General features: G+C 41.6%; 1 protein-coding gene across 1 annotated transcript; it reads left to right on the top strand.

Moving 5' to 3' along the window:
• Window positions 1-1,941: 1,941 nt before the first annotated feature.
• Window positions 1,942-14,623, top strand: LOC134965141 (formyl peptide receptor 2-like). Its single transcript, XM_063941666.1, has 3 exons — window positions 1,942-2,021; window positions 2,191-2,298; window positions 12,246-14,623. The coding sequence occupies exons 1-3, from the start codon at window positions 1,942-1,944 to the stop codon at window positions 13,252-13,254; spliced, it is 1,197 nt and encodes a 398-aa protein (XP_063797736.1). The 3' UTR covers window positions 13,255-14,623.
• Window positions 14,624-22,827: the final 8,204 nt, after the last annotated feature.

Genomic DNA, 22,827 nt, shown 5'->3' on the forward strand with positions numbered 1-22,827 from the left:
GAAATGTGACAGCATCCCACTTGTGTGATCACCCCTGCCTGATTGACAGGCAGAGGTGGTTGCGGGGCAGTTGCCGGGCGGTCGGGGGCATTGCAGCGGCATTGATGGGGGTGGTCCAGACAACGCAGGTGGGGAGCGGTGGCTGCGTGACGTCAAACGCACCCACTGCGACCCTAGACATGGCAGGTAGCTGTCTGCCTTCGCAGCTAGGCTGCGTAGGCAGAGAGCTACTCCACAGGTGTGAAAGCATCGCCGCCGTGTGGGTGTGACCTGTGCTTTGTAGGTGTGGTCAGTGCCCTGTGAGTGTCACCTGTTCTGTGTGGGTGTGGTTAGTACCATGTGGGTGTGACCTGTGCTGTGTATGTGCGGTCAGTGGCCTGTGGGTGTGACCTGTGCTGTGTACGTGTGGTCAGTGCACTGTAAGTGTCACCTGTGCTGTGTGGGTGTGGTTAGTACCATGTGGGTGTGACCTGTTCTGTGTAGGTGTGGTCAGTGGCCTGTGGGTATGACCTGTGCTGTGTACATGTGATCAGTGCCCTGTGAGTGTTACCTGTGCTGTTTTGGTGTGGTTAGTGCCCTGTGAGTATTACCTGTGCTGTGTGGGTGTGGTTAGTACCATGTGGGTGTGACCTCTGCTGTGTAGGTGTGGTCAGTGGCCTGTGGGTGTGACCTATGCTGTGTAGGTGTGGTCAGTGCCCTGTGAGTGTTATCTGTGCTGTGCAGGTGTGGTCAGTGGCCTGTGGGTGTGACCTGTGCTATGTGGGTGTGGTCAGTGCAATTTGAGTGTCACCTGTGTTCTGTGGTTGTGGTTAGTACCATGTGGGTGTGACCTGTGCTGTGTAGGTGTGATCAGTGGCCTGTGGGTGTGACCTATGCTGTGTAGGTGTGGTCAGTGCCCTGTGAGTGCTATCTGTGCTGTGTAGGTGTGGTCAGTGTGGCCTGTGGGTGTGACCTGTGCTGTGTAGGTGTGGTCAGTGGCCTGTGAGTGTTATCTGTGCTGTGTAGGTGTGGTCAGTGTGGCCTGTGGGTGTGACCTGTGCTGTGTAGGTGTGGTCAGTGCCCTGTGAGTGTTGTCTGTGCTGTGTAGGTGTGGTCAGTGTGGCCTGTGGGTGTGACCTGTGCTGTGTAGGTGTGGTCAGTGGCCTGTGAGTGTTACCTCTGCTCTGTGGGTGTGGTTAGTGCCCTGTGAGTGTTACCTGTGCTGTGTGGGTGTGGTTAGTACCATGTGGGAGTGACCTCTGCTGTGTAGGTGTGGTCAGTGGCCTGTGGGTGTGACCTGTGCTGTGTAGGTGTGGTCAGTGTGGCCTGTGGGTGTGACCTGTGCTTTGTAAGTGTGGTCAGTGCCCTGTGAGTGTTACCTCTGCTCTGTGGGTGTGGTTAGTGCCCTGTGAGTGTTACCTGTGCTGTGTGGGTGTGGTTAGTACCATGTGGGAGTGACCTCTGCTGTGTAGGTGTGGTCAGTGGCCTGTGGGTGTGACCTGTGCTGTGTAGGTGTGGTCAGTGCCCTGTGAGTGTTACCTGTGCTGTGTGGGTGTGGTTAGTGCCATGTTGGTGTGTACACCTTTACACTATCAGCCCAAATGTCTCTAACTATGTAAAATTATACAAAGTACATAATTTTGTGAGAATAGAAATACAATTTTAATAATTATGATATATGTTCGACTGTGTGGCCAGCTGGGCATCTGGTGTTCAACATTCTGACAATATGACAGGCCCGATTTTATGGGGAGGCCTGGAGCTGAAGATCCTTCTGCTGCTATTGTTAATCTGGCCCTGTTGGTTCGGGGTAGGAAATCAGGTTTTGCCAAGAAATTTAGTTTAAATGATTTTAATATGCATAATCTACGTAGCAAATAGTCTCTGAAAAAATGTCATCAAGATGGCCATAAACTGCATGATCATGTGGCAGACCAACCAACAGGGACAGGGGTGGACAGGATGAAAACCAAACAAAGATACCGACCATTTTTCAGCCCTGACCAATGGACAACACCATGCATGATATTTATTCATATACCGTAAGTCATTTAGATGAATATCATACAGTGTATGGACAAATTCATTCTATCACTGTATATGATGAGTCCATATTTTGAAATGTTGACCTTTTTTTTTTGCAAATATATCTATGATATGTTCTTTTTAGAGTTATAAAGTTTATTATAAATGCTATAATTCTGTTTACAGTGGAAAAGCAGTGATGAAGATGAAGACCCCTTTCAACGATAATGGGACAATCACTCCTACTTTGGAGAATAGGACCTTATATAACATGACAGTGGATTATTCCTCCACGTATGTTTTTACATTTATTTACTAATTATTACGTACAGAATATTTTTCCTTATTTGATGTAATCATCCTATTCAGGTGGCTGATATTTGATATAGTAAAGGCAAAACAAGCATGCCATCACAAAAAAAATAATTATGTTGTGAGAACACATTTTGCCGCATTGCAAATTATATTTTTCTAAATATAGGCCCTCATTCCGAGTTGTTCGCTCGCAAGCTGCTTTTAGCAGATTTGCTCACGCTAAGCCGCCGCCTACTGGGAGTGAATCTTAGCTTCTTAAAATTGCGAACGAACGATTCTCAAAATTGCGATTACACACCTCTTAGCAGTTTCTGAGTAGCTTCAGACTTCCTCGGCATCTGCGATCAGTTCAGTGCTTGTCGTTCCTGGTTTGACGTCACAAACACACCCAGCGTTCGCCCAGACACTCCTCCGTTTCTCCAGCCACTCCCGCGTTTTTCCCGAAAACGGCAGCGTTTTTTCACACACACCCATAAAACGGCCAGTTTCCGCCCAGTAACACCCATTTCCTGTCAATCACATTACGATCACCAGAACGATGAAAAAGCCGTGAGTAAAAATCCTAACTTCATAGCAAATTTACTTGGCGCAGTCGCAGTGCGAACATTGCGCATGCGCAATAAGCGGAAAATCGCTGCGATGCGAAGATTTTTACCGAGCGAACAACTCGGAATGAGGGCCATAGATTGTAAGCCTGCGATCAGGGCCTTCTTATCACTACATCTGTCTGTATTTACCCAGTTTTGTGTTATCACTGTTCTTACAATTGTAATGCGCAATAGAATATGCCGCACTGTAGAGGAAACTGTTAAATTATTAAATAATATATACAGTACACAAATACAGTACAGTAAAACAGTACACTAACACAGTACACTAATATAGGCCCTCATTCCGAGTTGATCGGTCGCAAGGCGAATTTAGCAGAGTTACACACGCTAAGCCGCCGCCTACTGGGAGTGTATCTTAGCATCTTAAAATTGCGAACGATGTATTCGCATTATTGCGATCACAAACTACTTAGCAGTTTTAGAGTAGCTCCACACTTACTCTGCCTGTGCGATCAGTTCAGTGCTTGTCGTTCCTGGTTTGACGTCACAAACACACCCAGCGTTCGCTCAGACACTCCCCCGTTTCTCCGGCCACTCCTGCGTTTTTTCCGGGAACGGTAGCGTTTTCATCCACACGCCCCTAAAACGCAGTGTTTCCGCCCAGTAACACCCATTTCCTGTCAATCACACTACGATCGCCGGAGCGATGAAAAAGCCGTGAGTAAAAATCCTATCTTCATTGTAAAAATACTTGGCGCAGTCGCAGTGCGAATATTGCGCATGCGTACTAAGCGGAATTTCACTGCGATGCGATGAAAAATACAGAGCGAACAACTCGGAATGAGGGCCTTAGTACCTTAATACAGTACACTAATACAGTATACTAACACAGTACACTAACATAGTACACTAACACAGTACACAAACACAGTACATTAATACAGTAAACTAACACAGTATACTAACACAGTACACTAATATAGTACACTAACAGTACTCACTAATCAGTACACTAACAAAGTACACTAACACAGTACATTAATACAGTACACTAACACAGTATACTAACACAGAACACTAATATAGTACACTAACAGTACACACTAATACAGTACACTAACACAGTACACTAATACAGTACCCTAATACAGTAAACTAACACAGAACATTAATACATTATACTAACACAGTACACTAATACAGTACACTAATATATTTCACTAACACAGTACACTAACACAGTACACGCTAATACAGTACAGTACACTAACACAATACACTAACACAGTACACACTAATACAGTACACTAATACAGTACACTAAAACAGTACACTAATACAGTACATTAACTTAGAACACTAATTCAGTACACTAATGCAGTAAAATAACACAATACACACTAATACATTACACTAATACAGTACACTAAGATGTAATGCAGAGGTGAGTGAAGTCCCGGTGAAGTAGAGCACAGGCTGCTTCTGAATTTTCTGTATTTCCTTGCCATTCCCTGGAATAGCATTCCACACTGTGGGCCTGATTCAGAGGTGGACACAGAAGTGCCCTCAGCTATATCTTTTGGTGGACTCTTGTCTGTGACTTTATGCAAATGCCACTACACAGTCCTTCCCATGTGTGCATCCATGCTTCTGAATGTGCAAGGTCTGAGGTGCCTACTTTCAGCATCTGTACAAGCAGTAATACCAGCCATTTTTTAGATTTGGTTGGAGTTGCTAGCACTTCTTCTTCTTTGGAAACAGCAGAGGTAAACCTGTATGGTAATGCAGCAGGAGGATTCTATTACAAGTAGAAACCTCCTGCTGCAGTAGTGATCTGAGCTGCATCCAAAGATGCAGCTTGGGATCACTATGACTCCATCGGGTGGTTGCGGCACCCATGGGGGTCACGCAAACTGCATGCTGCAGATCCTCATAAGAGGCCAGGAACTTCAAACCCCTTAAATGCGGTGACACACCTCCATTTTTACAGAGGCAGTTGCCACCCCATACCCAAATTAAATCAGACTGTAAATCACTGAAATACAATTAGCTTTATCAAGATATCATGGCCCCCAGAATAAAAACTAGTTAAGTTGTGGTGACATATGCAGTATGTATATATATATATATATATATAGTATATAGTGACTATGCCTTACCAGCCCTAGCTATCATCCGGCTGCTAGTCAGCATCAGTAGCCCCGCCCACCAGCTCCTACAGTCCTTTTATCATTTACACATATACCAGACAAATCATTCCCATGTAGTGTAGCTGTATGTGAAAACATTCCTGTCTTTCCCTTTTCATATGGAGTAAGTCCTGTTCTGGACATTAGAACCTGGTAAAGTACCCTCTACCCTCTAAGAGTATTCCTCTTAGCTTTGCCATACTTGGTGAAGTGGAATCTTTACCGGGAAAATATTTTCCTTTTCCCAACTCCTCTCTTACCATCGCCAACTTTACTGACTAGACAGCCCTGGAAAAAGCAAACTTTTGGGACAGGACATTGGCAGAGCCCCAGGCCTAAATTCCACTGAAGTATAAAATGTAAAGGTTGCAATGCCATGAACCAACGTGTAACCATGGTATGTACCTTCTTATTCATATACATCCATGGCAGCAGGGTGTGGTTGGTGACCAAGGTGAATCCCTGCCAACAAGATAGTACCGAAGACCTCTACTGCTCACTTAATTCCATTTCTACTGTAGCATACATTTTTCCGTTGAGGAAAAGAATCAGTCTCATCTCCATTTGCGACAATCCTGCTCATGGACCTGTCCTAGAGACATCTGTTTGCTAAACAAACATTTCTCTAAAATTAGGTGCCTGCAGCACTAGTGCCATAGATACTGTAAGGCTTCTTCAAATCCCTCCATGCAGCATCTGAGGATTCTGACCAATCTAACCTGCAGATTGTCAAAGAAGCGGGCCGAGTAGCAGAGTTTTGAATAAACCATCGGTAGTAACCTAAACCCCTTTCTGACTTAGGCCAGTCCTTCACTGCTTCAACCTTATCCATCTGTTTTGTGTTTCCCTGGCCAATCATGTAGCCTAGTAACTTGGCCTCTTTCATGGTTGTTATATATTTGAATTTAGAACAGCCTCCACCTTGGGAAGATGGGATTCTAAGTCTTGACTATGGATGATTATGTCATCAAGCTTAGCTATGGCATATTCTCAGTGAGGTATTAGCAGTTTATCCATTGCCTGCTGAAATGTGTCTGGTGGCCCATGCAGGCTAAAAGGCAATACCTTAAACTGGAACAGCCCTTCTGGTGTTGAAAAGGCTGTTTTGGATTTGGCTGAGGCAGTGAGTGATATTTTGTAGTACCTCTTTGTTAAATCCAGGTTAAGCAAATACTGACTACTGGACAGATTATCCACCAGTTATCCATATGTGGACTCTAAGTCATTGCAGAAGAAAATGGCTCCCAATAGCTTTGGCATGAGGACTACGGGATTATTGCCAGGGGTTTCATGCTTTTGGATCCATGCTCGTTGCCAGGGGAGTGAAATGCCCTTTGCCAGGGGATCAATGCTTATTGCCAAGGGTTTCATGTTTTGGCTTTGGGTGTCATGCACGTTACCAGGGATGTGTAATGCTCATTGCAAGGGGTTTCATTCTCTGGTTCTGGATGTCATGCTCAATCCCAGGGTTGTGTAATGCTCCTTGCCAGGTGTTCTAATGCTCATTGCCATGGGTTTCATGATTTGCCTCTGTGTATCATGCTCTTTCCCTGGGGTGTATAATGCACCTTGCCAGGGTTTATTATGCTGTGGGTGTAATGCTTGTTGCTAGGGGTAACACTCATTGCCAGGGGTGTATACTCGCTGGTGCCAGGCCACCAGCACTGCTATCCTGCTCCTTCTCCTCCCCACGTATAGCACTCCGCTTGGAGGGCGGAGTTTCACAAATTGACATGGTTGCATTGTGACATCTGGACACAACCACACAACCCCCCCCCCCCCCCCGAGCAGAGTACTATGGGAGGATGGGGATCAGGATACAAGCGGGCAAATGCTGTGGTGTGTGCCTGGTGCAATTTCATGGCTCACTTGTCACTAGAATTGGCACTGGTCCCGATGTTAGTGCCCGAATTTCCTCCACCCATATCTTTAACAGGATGACATGATAAACTTGCTCTACTCAACGTCTTCCTAGCTGCCATACTCGATAATTCAAAGGTCATATGGCCTTTATGACTTCATAAGGGCCTTGTCAATGTGCATGCAATTTACTTTCTTGAGTGGGCACCAGGACAAGCACCTTGTCACCTGTATTAAAGGTGCATATGGTGGCTTGGGTATTGAAACACCTCTTTTGCCACACTTGTGCTTCCTTTAGGTGTTGCTTAAGCATTGAACCTTTAATCAGTCATGCGACTGGGCCACACAATGTACCACATTTGGTTCCCTGTATGCCTGCTGTTCCCACTCTTCTTTGAGAAAATCCAAGATTATTCTAGGTTGTCTCGCAAATAAAAACTCAAAGGGACTGAAACCTGTTGAAGCCTGAGGCACCTCCCATACTGCAAACATGAGGTAAGGCAACAGGGTACCCCTATGCTTTTTCCACTGAGCCATGGCTTGCTTAATCATTTGCTTAAGCATCCTATTGAACTGTTCAACCAAGCAGTTAGTTTGCGGGCGATAGACAAAGGTCTGTAGCCCCTGTAACCCTACCAACTTGCACAATTCTGTCATTATGCTTGACATGAAAGGATTGTCCTGATCCATTAGAATTTCCTTTGGGATACCTAGACAAGTGTACAACAATAGTAGTTCTTTAGCTATTGTGTTTGACTCAATTATCTGAAGAGGAATTGACTCAGAATATTGTGAGTTAATAACTACCAAAACATATTGTTGTCCTCAAACTGACTCCTCTAAGGGACCCACTACAGAGGACTGACGAAGTCCATTGATTAAATGTTTTAGGGCGGAGCTCTGTGACATCACAATCTTCCGGCGCACACAGCCCCGACATCACTGGCTACTGTGATCTGACTTGCGGCGATCTCCATAGGCGGTCAGCGTCAGGTGTTTGGAGTCCATGTCTCCCTGTAGTGGTGATCCTGGTTTGCCGGTTGGAAATTGTGTGATATCATGTGGTACTCAGCACACACTGGTTACATTTCGGTACAAGCAGTACAGATTTATACGTTGTGCAGTGCCTTTTTAATGTTTTAAAATTAAAATGTTTATGCACTATGGACCCCCTCTTTTTGCTTTTTTCACAGATATGTGTGTGTGTGTGTGTGCTGTCAATATATATATATACAATTACACTAGTCGAGATCCCAGAGGTCACAATGCAGATGCTGGAATCCCAACTAGTGGTGAAATACTGCAGCCAGAATGCTGGCGCCACAGGCTTTTCTACCTCTGTAGTTGTCCACGACACCCATAGAGGGAGAATATAACCTGGCTGCCGGCATACTGGTGACCGGGATCCCGCTATCAGTATGCTGACGGCTGGGATTCCAGCTGCCGGCATTTCATACTGAAACCCTGAAGAAAACCAACTGGGATTTGGTTGAAACGGTTGTCGGGTGGCCTGCTGCCACTGACCTTTTCTATCGACTATATGTGATTCTGCATTGCAGTACAACTACTAAAAGTAAGTGCTGGTTCCATGTTGCTTTTTTGAAAAGTGAGTGTTCTTGCATTTTTAATTGCACCTGAATTTTTGCCTAGGGTGCCCAAACTTTCAATCCCCACTGTATATATATAGATAGATAGATAGATAGATAGATAGATAGATAGATAGATAGATAGATAGATATACACACATGCAAAAAGCCTGGCACTCCTTCCAAAAACATAGCAACGTCCTGGGTGCCTTTCCTAACCAGATATAGTAAGTAAATGAACAGCAAATGGATGGCACTCTGTGGATGAAATAAGACTCCAAACAAGTTTTATGTGGCCAACGTTTCAGGGACACTATTCCCTTTTTCAAGACATGAAAGATACAAGTGTAACAAACATTTAAATAAACAAACTCATCCTCACCAGCGGGAAGCCGTCAACACGCCAGCTCCGGGCCGCTTATGTCATTACTGCGCCACTGCAGGGATGCTCCGGCGCGGCTGGGTAGGCATGACAGCTGGTATTCAGAGTCTACTAGCAACCTAATATAAACAAAAACAATTCCGTGTACTAATACTCAAAAGAATGTAAATCAAGAACAATGTAACAAAACACCACACATATATATGAGTGGCAAATTACATAAAAATCTGAAACAAAATGGATTAAGTAATCAAACCATCCAAGTTAACCCTATATACAGAGAAAGGGATATAGGGGAAAAAGGAATAAAAAAGTTAGTATTGGGTGTATGATATAGGCCGCCTGGTATCAACGCATCTGATGATAAATTGTTACTAAAGCAAATTGAAAGAGCAGCAGGAGTAGGAGACATAGTAGTGATGGGAGATTTTAACTATCCAGAGATAAACTGGAAAAACGATTCATGTGATACTGCTAGGGGCAATATGTTTTTAAACACACTAAATGATAACTACTTAGTCCAACTAATTGAGGAACCAACTAGGTACAATACAATCTTAGACCTGGTATTAACAAACAATGGGGATTTGGTATCAGGTATTATAGTAGGGAACCAATAGGAAACAGCGACCACAATATGGTTACATTCAATATCAGTTTCTACAAACAGCCCTATACTGGCTCAACTAGGACTTTAAACTTTAGCAAAGCAAATTTTGAAAAGATGAGGGTATTTTTCAGGGATATTGAATGGGAAGGTTTGTTTTTAGGAAAAAATACTACGGAGAAATGGGAGGTACTAAAATTCCTGCTAGCTAAAAATACACTCAAATATATTCCTATGAGTAGCAAAAAAGGGAATAAAAATCATAAACCGATGTGGCTTAACAAAAAGATTAAGGAATTTATGGGCAAGAAAAGGCGAGCATTTTAAAAATACAAATCTGACGGGGAAGCAGAGTCATTTCAGTACTATAAGGAATGTAACAAAAACTGCAAAAAGGAAATAAGAGCGGCTAAAGTAGAAACTGAAAAACTAGTAGCAAAGGAAAGCAAAGTGAATCCCAAAAAATTATTTAAATACATTAATAGCAAGAGATTAAAGAAGGAGAGTATAGGCCCTTTAAAAGACAAGTTGGGAGTCTTAAGCAAAAATGATAATGACATAGCGGACACACTAAATGAGTTTTTTTCAACAGTATTCACTAGAGATGACCCAATTCAGGGACTGACACACAATCTCAATAATGAGAATATCACACTGATAGGTACTTATTTAAGTGAGGAAGTAGTCTGTGACCGATTAAAACATTTAAAGATTAATAAATCACCAGGGCCCGATGGTATTCATCCAAGGGTTCTAATGGAGCTTCACTCTGAACTGGCAAAATCGCTATCTTTGATCTTTGAGGATTCAGTTATATCAGGTATGGTTCCCAAAGACTGGCGTATAGCGGAAGTAGTGCCTATATTCAAAAAGGGAAGTAAAGCTGAACCAGGTAATTATAGACCTGTTAGTCTTACATCTATAGTGGAGGAAGTATTAGAAGGTATTCTAAGAGATAGTATTCAGAAGTTCCTTGAAACCAATAAGGTAATTAAAAGGAATCAACATGGGTTTATGAAGGACAGATCCTGTCAAACCAACTTACTTGGCTTTTATGAAACAGTAAGCGCAAACCTAGATCAGGGTAAAGACGTGGATGTAATCTTTTTAGACTTTACCAAAGCGTTCGATACTGTACCACACATGAGACTTATCTACAAGCTACAAGAATCAGGGCTAGGAAGCACAATATGCACTTGGGTCAAAAACTGGTTAGATAATAGGAAGCAGCGTGTTGTGGTTAATGGATCTTTTTCAACTTGGACTGAAGTGCTAAGTGGTGTGCCGCAAGGCTCAGTATTAGAACCGCTATTGTTCAATATTTTCATTAACGACCTAACAGAAGGTCTAGAGAGCATGGTGTCAATTTTTGCAGATGATACCAAATTGTGTAAGGCTATAAATACAGAGGAGGATGCCGAGTCTCTTCAGAACGACTTAGTTAAATTAGAAGCATGGGCAGCCAAATGGAGAATGCGCTTCAACACAGACAAGTGTAAGGTAATGCACTGTGGTAACAAGAACAAAAATTACACCTACCTACTAAATGGGGTAAAATTAGGGGATTCTGTACTTGAAAAGGACTTAGGTGTCCTCATAGATAGCAAGCTAAGCAGTAGTACCCAAAGCAGGACTGCAGCAAAGAAGACTAATAAGATATTAGCATGCATAAAATGGGGTATTGATGCTAGGGACAAGAGTATTATACTCCCATTATATAAATCACTAGTGAGGCCACACCTTGAATACTGTGTACAATTCTGGGCACCGTACTACAAAAAGGATATCCTGGAGCTTGAAAAGGTACAGAGGAGGGCGACCAAACTAATTAAGGGCATGGAGACGATGGAATACAAGGAAAGGCTTGAAAGACTAGGCATGTTTACACTGGAAAAGCGGAGACTAAGAGGGGATATGATCAACATCTACAAATATATAAGGGGACAATACACAGAGCTTGCGCGGGACCTGTTTTTGGTTAGATCAACACAGAGGACTCGTGGACACTCGCTCAGGTTAGAGTAGAGGAGATTCCGCACAATACGGCGTAAAGGCTTTTTCACGGTAAGGACAATACGTGTTTGGAATTCCCTGCCCGAGGGAGTTGTAATGGCGGAATCTGTCAACACCTTTAAGAATGGGTTAAATAAATTCCTATTGGATAAGGATATCCATGGGTATGGTGCATAGTCATGCATTATAGTTACTATATAAATAGGGATAAAATGCAATGGCTGACAGCAGCATCAGTCAGAAATTTTAGTCAAAACATCATGCATAGGACACCACAAATAGGTTGAACTCGATGGACAATTGTCTTTTTTCAACCTCAGATACTATGTTACTATGTTACTATGTATCTATATATATATATATCTATATATATATATATATAAATGCATACAGGGTCCCTGGCACTCCGGTCTTTCGTATGTCTTGCTCCGGTGCCCTCCCCTCAGATCAGCATCCATACATATCTCCTTTCTTATGTGCGGCACTCAGAAACTTAAACAAATGGATTAAGTGAAAAAAGACCCCTCTGGGCCGTTTTATTGGTAACGTTTCGGGGTATAATACCCTTCCTCAGAATGGAAGGGGATATATATACAGTATATATAGATGGAAAGATATGGTGAATAATAGAAGCAAAATAATACTATCAATAGATAAATGCTATAATTATATCAACTAATGGTATAATAACTTTATAACTTTAATACACTAATGAGTAATTGGTATTTTTATTTTTAGGGATGTTACTGAAGACACCAGGCTAAATTCCAACTTCATCTATGATGACAATGAACTTGACAATTTAATAGACTTTATAAGAACAATTTCCATCATATGGTACAGTGTGACTTTAATATTGGGGGTAGTAGGAAACGGATTGGTCATCTGGATTGCCGGCTTCAAGATGAAGACAGTCAGTGCCGTATGGTTCCTTCACTTGGCTATTGCTGACTTTGTCACATGTATTTCTCTCCCTTTACGTATAGCTGATTGGGCTTTGTATTACGAAATTCCTTTTGATAATCTCCTATGTAAGGCTGGTATAACGATTCTCTTCATAAACATGTTGAGCAGTGTTTATTTTATGACCGTCATCAGCATTGACCGATGTGTCTCCATTATTTGGCCAATTTGGACCAAATCACACAGGACACCTAGGTTAGCCACCATCATAGCTATACTTGTTTGGTTGTTGAGCCTACTTTCGAGTATTCCTTATCTGGTTTTAAACCATGGGGTTGATGATGTCACCGAGTGTTATCCCAAATATGATTTACCTGTTGAATCCTATCTGAGAATGAAAACAAATTTCATGTATATCACAAGAAATGTCTGCATGTTTTCATTCCCTTTCATCATTATCTTAATATCTTATGGCTTCATTTTTGTCAAGATAAGAAGAATTAAAAAATCAAATCGGTTTCAAAGACCATTCCGAGTTATCACCTCTGTCATAGTATGCTTCTTCATCTACTGGTTTCCATATAACACCTGGCCATTAATATCTTTTGATATAAGTTACTCAAGAACAGATGTTGTCATTACAGAAGTTTCCTTCTGCTTGGCTTACTTCAGCAGCTGCATCAACCCCTTGCTCTATGTCTTCTTTACCTATGATTTCAAGAAAAGTTTTGTAAAGTCCATACCAGCTATTTTGGAAAATGCTTTTAATGAGAGGTCTGATCTTAACTGCATGGACACTCCCGCTACTACATTTCAAGCTGCAAGTTTGGATTCTTCATTATAAATAATTTCCTGAGCGTGCACACTAAAATGCTATATGTATGATAGTCTTAAAAAATATGTACATGTGTTGCATGTTACTTGGGGGGAGTTTTATCAAAGCTCGGAGAAAGATAAAGTAAAGAATTAAGAGCTTTATCTCCCTTTATCTCTATCCAAGTTTGAGACATCTCCCCATAATATGAAACATAACTAATTCTATGTACCTCTTCAAGTCCCCTCCTGGAATTCTTCATCATTATTCTCGCACAGCCGGCTTATAATGAACATTATAAAAGAAAGGAGAACAAATATATTACCTAAAGAGAATTTATTTCATCATGATGGGTCAGGGTTGTATCAGCCCATGGATATTCACAGACAATTGCTGTAACTGAGTATACATTACACCACTGTGACCATTAGCTTCTTTGTGCTGTAGTGTGGTTTAAAATTCACTTGATTGGTGCACAGAAATATTGATAGTTACATATGGTATTAAGAAAACAATCAAGTAATACAGACATTTAGCAGCACATTCATCAATATACCCCTAAGGCCACCTAATAGACCTGTCACGCTGCAATCCTGGGTCCAGCCCAGATCACTTAACATGGATTTCAAGTTGTGTCACAGTCACTTGAACCCCATTCACACCACCATATCCTGTGGGTTGTCCTCTGCCGGCACTTGGAGATGACATTGTCCTCTGCTGTGGCTTAGAGATGACATCATCTCCAGGAGCCGGTGAGCCAGATCTCCATATTTATTGAACATGATCCAGATTGGATGACCTTGGCAACTAGTTCACACTGACCTTTATCTACAGGATACCTGGGTAGGATTCCCCTGGACACGGTATAACCCATTCACACTGAGACGCAGCCCAGATTAACCCATCAATAACCGGGGGTTTTGCGGTGTTGTGATAGGGGTATTAAACTTTAGTATCCAACTCAATGCAAACTGAAGCATCAGACACTATATTACAAAACAATTAAATATTGCTCCAAAACCATCCATCCCATAATATCACTACTGTTTCCATCACCAATTATTATCAGCAGAATTTTCTTTCATCCAAATATTAAAATTGAACATTGATGAAAGTTCCCTTACCAGCTTCATGAATAAGATTATTTTAAACCCTCATGACCAGACCAAGTTTCACCCCTTCCTGTGTGGAATAAATTGGTAATAACTTTAAATCATTCCTGTTTACTTATTTAAATGTTACAGGTTTCTCTCAGAACGAACAGTGCTTTTTATGTGTATCACACAAAGGCTTTAGCTTCTGTTGTGACATTGATGGGATATGAATATATATTTTCTAGATACTGTAGGAATGTTTTAAAATATCTTTTAATCACATACAGATGTAGCCAACATTAAAAGGAAACCGTGCACATTGCAATTTCATTGTACTGTGTCATTGATTTTGTATTGCATTACAGTAATCTCCAGTGGCTGGAAAAAGATGAATTTCCAGACCTAGTTTCATGTCAGACTGAATAAAAATGCATAAATATGGCAAAAATGTACATGCAAAACAGTGTCTGCCCACTTACGTCTGGAAAAATTATACGTCAAACATCAAGTTCAACCCATTCATTTCAATGGACAATATGATCTTTGGTGGTGGACAACAGTAGAGCATGAAAATTGAGAATAGGAGTAATTTAAAGTTATAAGTAAATCCATGAGTTGGGCAGATGGAGTAATGTAGCTCAACTCTAAATTGTAGCGGTATTGTAACTTAACTCTGTAGCTCAATAGTTTGTCCAATGAACATTTGTCTAGTTTAAGATAAATTTCCTGTTTTCCCAAATTCTAGGCACTTAATGCTTTGGAAAACACATACATCAATTGTATTTTTTTTTTTAATACAGTGTCACAGTACATTCACATTGGTAAATTTCCGTTCAGGTTTCGTGGTTCTTTAAGTAATTATAAATGAATGATTGCATGGTTATATTCTCTGTACACTATACTATAATGTTGAAAAACAATGTTGGAAACTCGCAGTATTGTCATTGTGTAACTTCTAACACTTCTTATTGTGTTGTGCTGTTCTTCATATTTGTTGCTCTGTATCATCCAATTGCCATTTTCTTTTATATAAAGTAGTAGACTATTATGTGTGTATCATGTGATGTTACAAATAAAAATAAAAAACTACCTGTATATACTATATCATTCTAGCAATTTGTGCCCAGAATATTTTAAATTAAAAATTACATCATTTATCAGCCAGTGTTGATAGCTCCGCCCCAAGTTTCAAATAATATAATTTTTATTTAGGAGTTGAGACACATATTATTTTATTTTATTTTTTAAAGCAACAAAAGTGGCCAAAATTTTCCCTGGAAAAATACAATAAGATAAACAAGCAATACAATAAAAAAGGGGATAAAACAGACAGGCATAAAACAAATAACAGAATTAATATACAAGATCAGATTATACGGATCATTAGATCTACAGTTAGAAGGTCCACAATCATTAGGTCAAAATCATACGGTCGACAGTGAAAAGGTCGACATGGCTAAAAGGTCAACATGGTCATTAGGTTGACCGATGAAAGGTTGACTCGTGAAAAGGTTGACAGATATAAAAGGTTGACATGTAAAATGGTTGACACTGAAAATGGACAACACAGAAAAAAGTCCACACAACATTTTTGTTATTTTTTTATGTCATTTTTGCTGTCTAAGTATGTGGACAACCCAATTAGTGCACCGTGTCCCCTTGCATGGCTCACTTTGCTTGCCATGCTTCGGGCATGGTGCCTCACCCTGCTACTGCTGCACTTGGCACAGGCTACTGTTTCTTGTCAAAGTCGACATGAATGGCAAAGTATAAAAAAGTTTTAAAAAGTGAAAAAAAATTCAAAATACGTGTACCGACCAATGGCCTGTCAACCTTTTGTACCTCTCAACCAAAAGCACTGTCAACCTTTCATAAAGTTACCTAATGACCGTGTCAACCTTTAGACCATGTTGACCTAATGCTTGTCGACCATATGGTGTCGACATATTGACTGTCTAACTGACACTGTAGACCTATTGACCACATACCAATGAGATACAGGTATTAACAGAAGTAATCATTGACCCTGTAACTCTGGGGGTGCATTGAAGACAGGAATAGTGCAGGGAGAGAACCAAGAGGGTGGAGGGTCCTGCCCATGAGAGCTTATAGTCTGACATAGTCACCGGGCAGTAGTAGTCTAATGAATATCTGAATATGTAACCATAGTGCGGTGTTAATTTCTGTTTTTAAAACAATCACGTTTTTTCTCTGTATGTACTAGGAGTGTGCAATAAGTTTCTGGATTTGCAGTGCAAAGGTAGAATAGGTACAATCTGACTGGATGGTTGTGAACTGTAATCTCTGAGACTAAAGTTCTTGTGAAATGTCAAATCACAGAACTGCATTTGAACCATACTTACCTACTCTCTCAGATCGAGCGGGAGATGCCCATTTTTTGGGGTAGACCCAGTAGCCCTGGAAGAGTGGGCACACCTCCCACATTATACCCACTTCTCAGGGAAGTTGGTAGTATGGGGATATAGTGATACATGAAGAGAAACCGTGATCCAGCAGAGGGAGCAGGTCCTAATGTTGCTACTATATGCTAATCACGTCATTTTAGCCCCACCCCAATGCAAATAATAGGCAATCCTGGCATTTTTCCCGTGATGGGGCAGGGACTAATGGCACTACTATTCCAGCCCCAGCCCCATCGCTGCCCATCTGCTTCTGCTCTCCGGGCATCTCCTGGAGAGAAAATATGACATATAGGCAAGTATGAGCAGCACGGTACACCAAAGAAGTCAGCACTTCCTTCACAAACTTGTTATGGTGCTCAACAGATGCTTCTGGAGAGCTATGATCTTTACGACTATAAGAGTGGTCTGCAACAGCAGGAGCGTTTTGACCAACTGCAAGATGCTTTTGGAGAGGAAGCACTCTCATGATCCACTGTGTTTGACTGGTTTGCAGAAAATGTTGACATGGGAGACGGTCCCTGAAAGATGAGGAGTGCTGTAGATGGCATGTGTCCTCCATTACCAAGGACAATGTTGCTGCCATGTGGGCCACAGTTGAGGTGGATGCCAGGGTGAACAAAGTTATGGGCTTATCCATCGTGTCTGGGTAACCTCATCATCTAGTATAATCTAACACTAAACTAGGCTGAAGGAGTCGATTTTCTTTTTAAATGTACATACACAATTTTTTTTATCAGCGTAACATTTTCCAAACATTTTTTTTTCACTCCAATAACACTCCTAACACACAGTACCTAACACTGATTAACACTTTACTTGCTATATATCGCTGGTGTGGTGCCTTCGGGTGGTTTGGTTGGGCTGGCTTGTGGGTGTCCCACACCCTTAACTTGTCCCTTAGAATGTTAGGGACTGAATTCGATAATAAAGTTACCTGGACACGGTGGTTAAGCCTATAACTTTGGCCAAGATTATGCAAGAACCCTCTCTTTTACTTGATATGTAATTGGAAATTTACAATTCTCATTAGTAATGTTTGGAAAGTGCACCTGCATTCTTTCTTTCTATGTCTGATCATTTACCTGCAGCCTTCTCTTGGGTGATGATTACATGTTGAACATATGGAACATGGTTCTTTGAGATGAACAGCATCAAACTTTCCAAGATGGCCACTGTAAATGAATCTGCACATATGCATATACTGTAATCTTGTATACTGTGGTTGTGTGCTGCTGTGGTACACACATATGTATCCTACTCAGCTCTGCAGGGATCCTGACATACCTCTGCATCTTATGATCCTGCCTAGATACATGATTGGCTGGTCCTCTGTATGCTCCGCACCACCTCCATTGTATTCAGCACCCCAATGTTGCTATCTGTATATCAGAACTGTGAGTATGACTGTCCCATCACTGAGTACTGCACATAAAGACTATTGAATGGTTATGTCTATCTGCCTGGTGTGTCTACCAAACAATTATGGGGTTGAGTATGAAATCCCAGTGGACGGGATGCCGGGTGTCAATATCCCGACACCGACTTCCCACCGGCAGCGGTGTGAGCACTGGAGATGAGCGGGTTCGGTTTTACTCGGTTTTACTCGGTTCTCAAAACGGCATCTTATTGGCTATCCAAAACACGTGACATCCGTGAGCCAATAAGATGCCGTTTTGAGAACCGAGTAAAACCGAGTAAAACTGAACCCGCTCATCTCTAGCTGAGCACTACGAGTCCTCTTGCGGGCTCACTGCATTCACCATGCTGCATACTCAGTGGCTCGCTGCCCTCACCACGGGATCTATTCCCACTCTATGGGATGTTGTGGAAGAAGAAGTATAATCAGTATTATTATTGAATACCAACATTAATTTTCTTAATTTTGTTTCACATAATGGGTCAGGGCCATTGTCATGGACACCCAGGAGTGTGAATATCCACGGCAATCGCTGTTAGCATTTCGGCTGTTGGGATTTTGGCGTCAGTATCCCAAAACACTAGGATCCCGACCGCTGGTACGGTAACTACATTCCCTATTATGTGCTGGTGTCTACTACTAACATCTAGTATACACATATCAACAGTATGCAGTGATGATGATGATGATTATCAGAGCTGCCTACATAGGACTGGACCCAGGTAATCCGGGATCCGGATCGAAAGTCGACAGTAACTAGGTCGACCACTATTGGTCGACAGTAACTAGGTCAACCGGTGTCTATGTCGATAGGGTCTTTAGGTCGACATGTTCTAGGTCGACAGGTCAAAAGGTCAACATGAGTTTGTCACAATTTTTTTCTTTTTTTTTAACCTTTTCATACTCAATGATCCACGTGGACTACGATAGGAACGGTAATCTGTGCCGTGCGAAGCAGTAGCGGAGCGAAGGCACCATGCCCGAAGCATGGCAAGCGAAGCGAGCCATGCGAGGGGACGCGGTGCACTAATTGGGGTTCCCGGTCATTCTACGAAGAAAACAACACCAAAATAACATTAAAAACTCATGTCGACCTTTTGACCTGTCGACCTTGGACATGTCGACCTAAATACCCCGTCGACCTAGACACCCTGTCGACCTAGTTACTGTCGACCAATAGTGGTCGACCTAGACATTGTCGACCTAGTTACTGTCGACTTTCAATACCACACCCGGTAATCCATCCCCACTCCACCTCCATATGCACCCCTGCTGATGAGAATAATGACGATGATCAGTACCATAATATGTGAAGTTGCCACTGTCTATTCACATTGCTTCATGTAATAATGTTTGCCCTGTGTCAGAACAGGGTGTATAGGTAAAACATTATATACAGTAGTTATATTTTGTTTCCATTTCACTTTCAATGATGTCTAATGAATTTAATAAGTAAAACAGATTTTGGGAAACCTCTGCACCCCAGCACTGAACGCAGACAAGGCGGTAAAGAAGTATAATCAGTATTTTCAGTGAACACAAAAATTTCTTCATTATGTTTCACGTAATAAACTAGCTCATTTGTTCTACAGGATTATAGCTGCGCATAAGAAAGAAAGTAAAGCATGTCTGCGATCTCAAATTATGGGCATTTTTAAACTTTTTAAAAAAGAAGGTAAAAAAAAGTTGTTTCATTGCCTGTTTTTGAATTGTTAGACTCTTATATTTCTGTAGCCTTTGTGATGTGGGGAGAATGAAGAGATTGGGTGTAAAATACAGTATATGACTTTTGTGACACTTAATCCAATATACTGTATAACCGCTACTAGAGAATTGTAATCTGAGCAATCAGGAGACACATATCTTTTAACTGAAATAAAGATCGAAATCATCATACTGTAAGTCAATATGTAACAAATATACATGCTCTGTACATGAACCTTTCATCAAACTTCTAGAAATGTATCAACATGTTGCTAATGGAACCTTCCATTTTATAATGTGTAACTCAAATTAAGAGAAAACTGATGCCAGAGTTATCATATGTGTACTAGGGCATAGGTTCTCAAACTCGGTCCTCAGGACCCCACACAGTGCATGTTTTGCAGGTAACCCAGCAGGTGCACAGGTGAATTAATTACTCACAGACACATTTTTAAAGGTCCACAGGTGGAGGTAATTATTTCACTTGTCATTCTGTGAGGAGACCTACAAAACATGCACTGTGTGGGGTCCTGAGGACCGAGTTTGAGAACCTGTGTACTAGGGGTTTCACTATCTATTTGCTATTAACTACTGTATTTTGCCTTTAATTGTGCAGAGAAAACTGTCTTAATGTTTTAGTACTGTATACGGAAAAAAAGGCAGTTCTGCAATATCAAAATATATTCTTAATAGGTTATAAATTGTTTGCAATATGATCAGAAGTTGCATGAAATAGATGATTATTTTTCTTTGTAGGACAAAATTATTCGAAAGTGCTTCTAATTAGTTATTAAACGTTAATAAGTATCAGTTATTCATTAAATTACAGTATTAGTTGCAAAAATAACATTAAACAGATCAACTAACCAGCCTAAATATGGACACATTAAGGAAGCATTACATTTGGTAGGTAGTCCTGGGTCAAGAACAAATTAAACAGACATTTCTGTATCTTACTTAATTCACCAATTATCACCAGCACTGTACATTGGGGTGTAGTATGGTATGCCGGCGGTCGGGCTCCCGGCAACCAGCATACCGGCGCCGGGAGCCCGACCGCCGGCATACCTACAGTGTGGCGAGCGCAAATGAGCCCCTTGCGGGCTCGCTGCGCTCGCCATGATGCGCTCGCCACGCTGCGGGTACGGTGGCGCGCTACGCACGCCACGCTATTTTATTCTCCCTCCAGGGGGGTCGTGGACCTCCACGAGGGAGAATAAGTGTCGGTTTGCCGGCTGTCGGGATTCCGGCGCCGGTATACTGTGCGCCGGGATCCCGACAGCCGGCATACTGAAGACCAACCGTACATTGTTATTATGCTGAAGCGATGACTGCATCATGGTGCTTCACAATAATTTTAATAAAGTCTCGTCACTCTACTAGGTAAATATATAGTTTTGTGTCTTCCCTTTTTCTCAGCAATGACCACAGACAACATGGTAAAAAAAAAAAGTATTATACCCCTTTCAGGCAGAGAAAATATCCCGGTAATTTCCTGGCACAAGGGGGGATCGACCCAGAACTTTTTTTCTGTCTGAAAGGGTCATCCCGGGTCTAAATTTCCTGGGTCCGACACGAGTTGGCGACTGTGTGAAAGGGTACAACCCGGGATTTTCAACACGGGTCACAGTAAACAGCGCTTATTGGCTCAGCTGGTGGGGCACTGGCTGATTGGCTGAGTGGGTGGGGCACTGGTGGTGGCGTCTGATGTCACAATTGTGCTGCACAAATAATTGAGAGAGACAGCATGGCGCATTGGAAGCAAAGGGTAGTGGACAAGGGGAATAGCCACCCATCAGAGGTGGTAGAGGCTAAGACAGTAGAGCAATTTAAACATGCATGCGATAGACATAAGTATATCCTTACAAAGAAATAAGGTTCAAATAAGTGTGAGATAAAAATATGGTAAAAAAAAAAAAAGGGCTAGACTAGATGGGCCAAGTGGTTCTTATTTGCCGTCAAATTCTATGTTTCTATGTAACCCAGGGTGAAAAATTTGTGAAAACACAGGATTTTTATATTTTTTCTTTCTGAAAGTGGTATTTCTAGTATTATTGTAATATACCATTTTCATTGTGTTTTAGATTTAGTATGTTGTTGCATTAAATTTTGCATAAGTTTTATTTAAAAATTCTGTTTCTCTATTTCTTTATGCAGTACTTGTTTGTTATAAGGAGTAGCTTTCTTTGACATTTCTATTTATTTTGGTATGATTTTTATATATATTTTTTCATTACGCTATTAACCAGGTTAAAAAAAAACCTTCACAATGCGGAACATTTTGGTATATTGGGCCTAATTCTGAGTTGATCGCAGCAGCAATTTTGTTAGCAGTTGGGCAAAACCATGTGCACTGCAGGAGGGGCAGATATAACGTGCAGAGAGAGTTAGATTTGGGTGGGGTGTATTCAAACTGAAATCTAAATTTCAGTGTAAAAATAAAGCAGCCAGTATTTACCCTGCACAGAAACAAAATAACCCACCCAAATCTAACTCTCTCTGCAAATGTTATATCTGCCCCCCCCCCCCCCCCCCCTGCAGTGCACATGGTTTTGCCCAATTGCTAACAAACTTGCTGCTGTGATCAACTCAGAATTACCCCCATAGCCTCCAACTCTATCTGGGGCAAATCCCACATTTTCATCATCCCTTCATTCTAACACCAACTACAGTGCAAAAAAAGGAACTACAGGAGAACAATCATTAACAACAAGACTACATCAATCATTAACAGCAAATAACTATTTACATTCACACAGCTGAGAGAGGGGGAGATAGGTAGCACAGTGGATCAACTGTCATCTTCTTGCATGAAGAATGCAACAGAGATCATTTTCTGCATTAAAAGACCAAAGGCATAGGTGGTCATTCCGAGTTGTTCGCTCGCTGCCGTTTTTAGCAGAATAGCGATCAGGCTAAAAATGGGCGATTCTGCGCATGCGTATGGGCCGCAGGGCGCACGCGC

This window comes from Pseudophryne corroboree, chromosome 10, assembly GCF_028390025.1.
Source record: "Pseudophryne corroboree isolate aPseCor3 chromosome 10, aPseCor3.hap2, whole genome shotgun sequence".
In the NCBI taxonomy this organism is placed as follows: Eukaryota; Metazoa; Chordata; class Amphibia; order Anura; family Myobatrachidae; genus Pseudophryne; species Pseudophryne corroboree.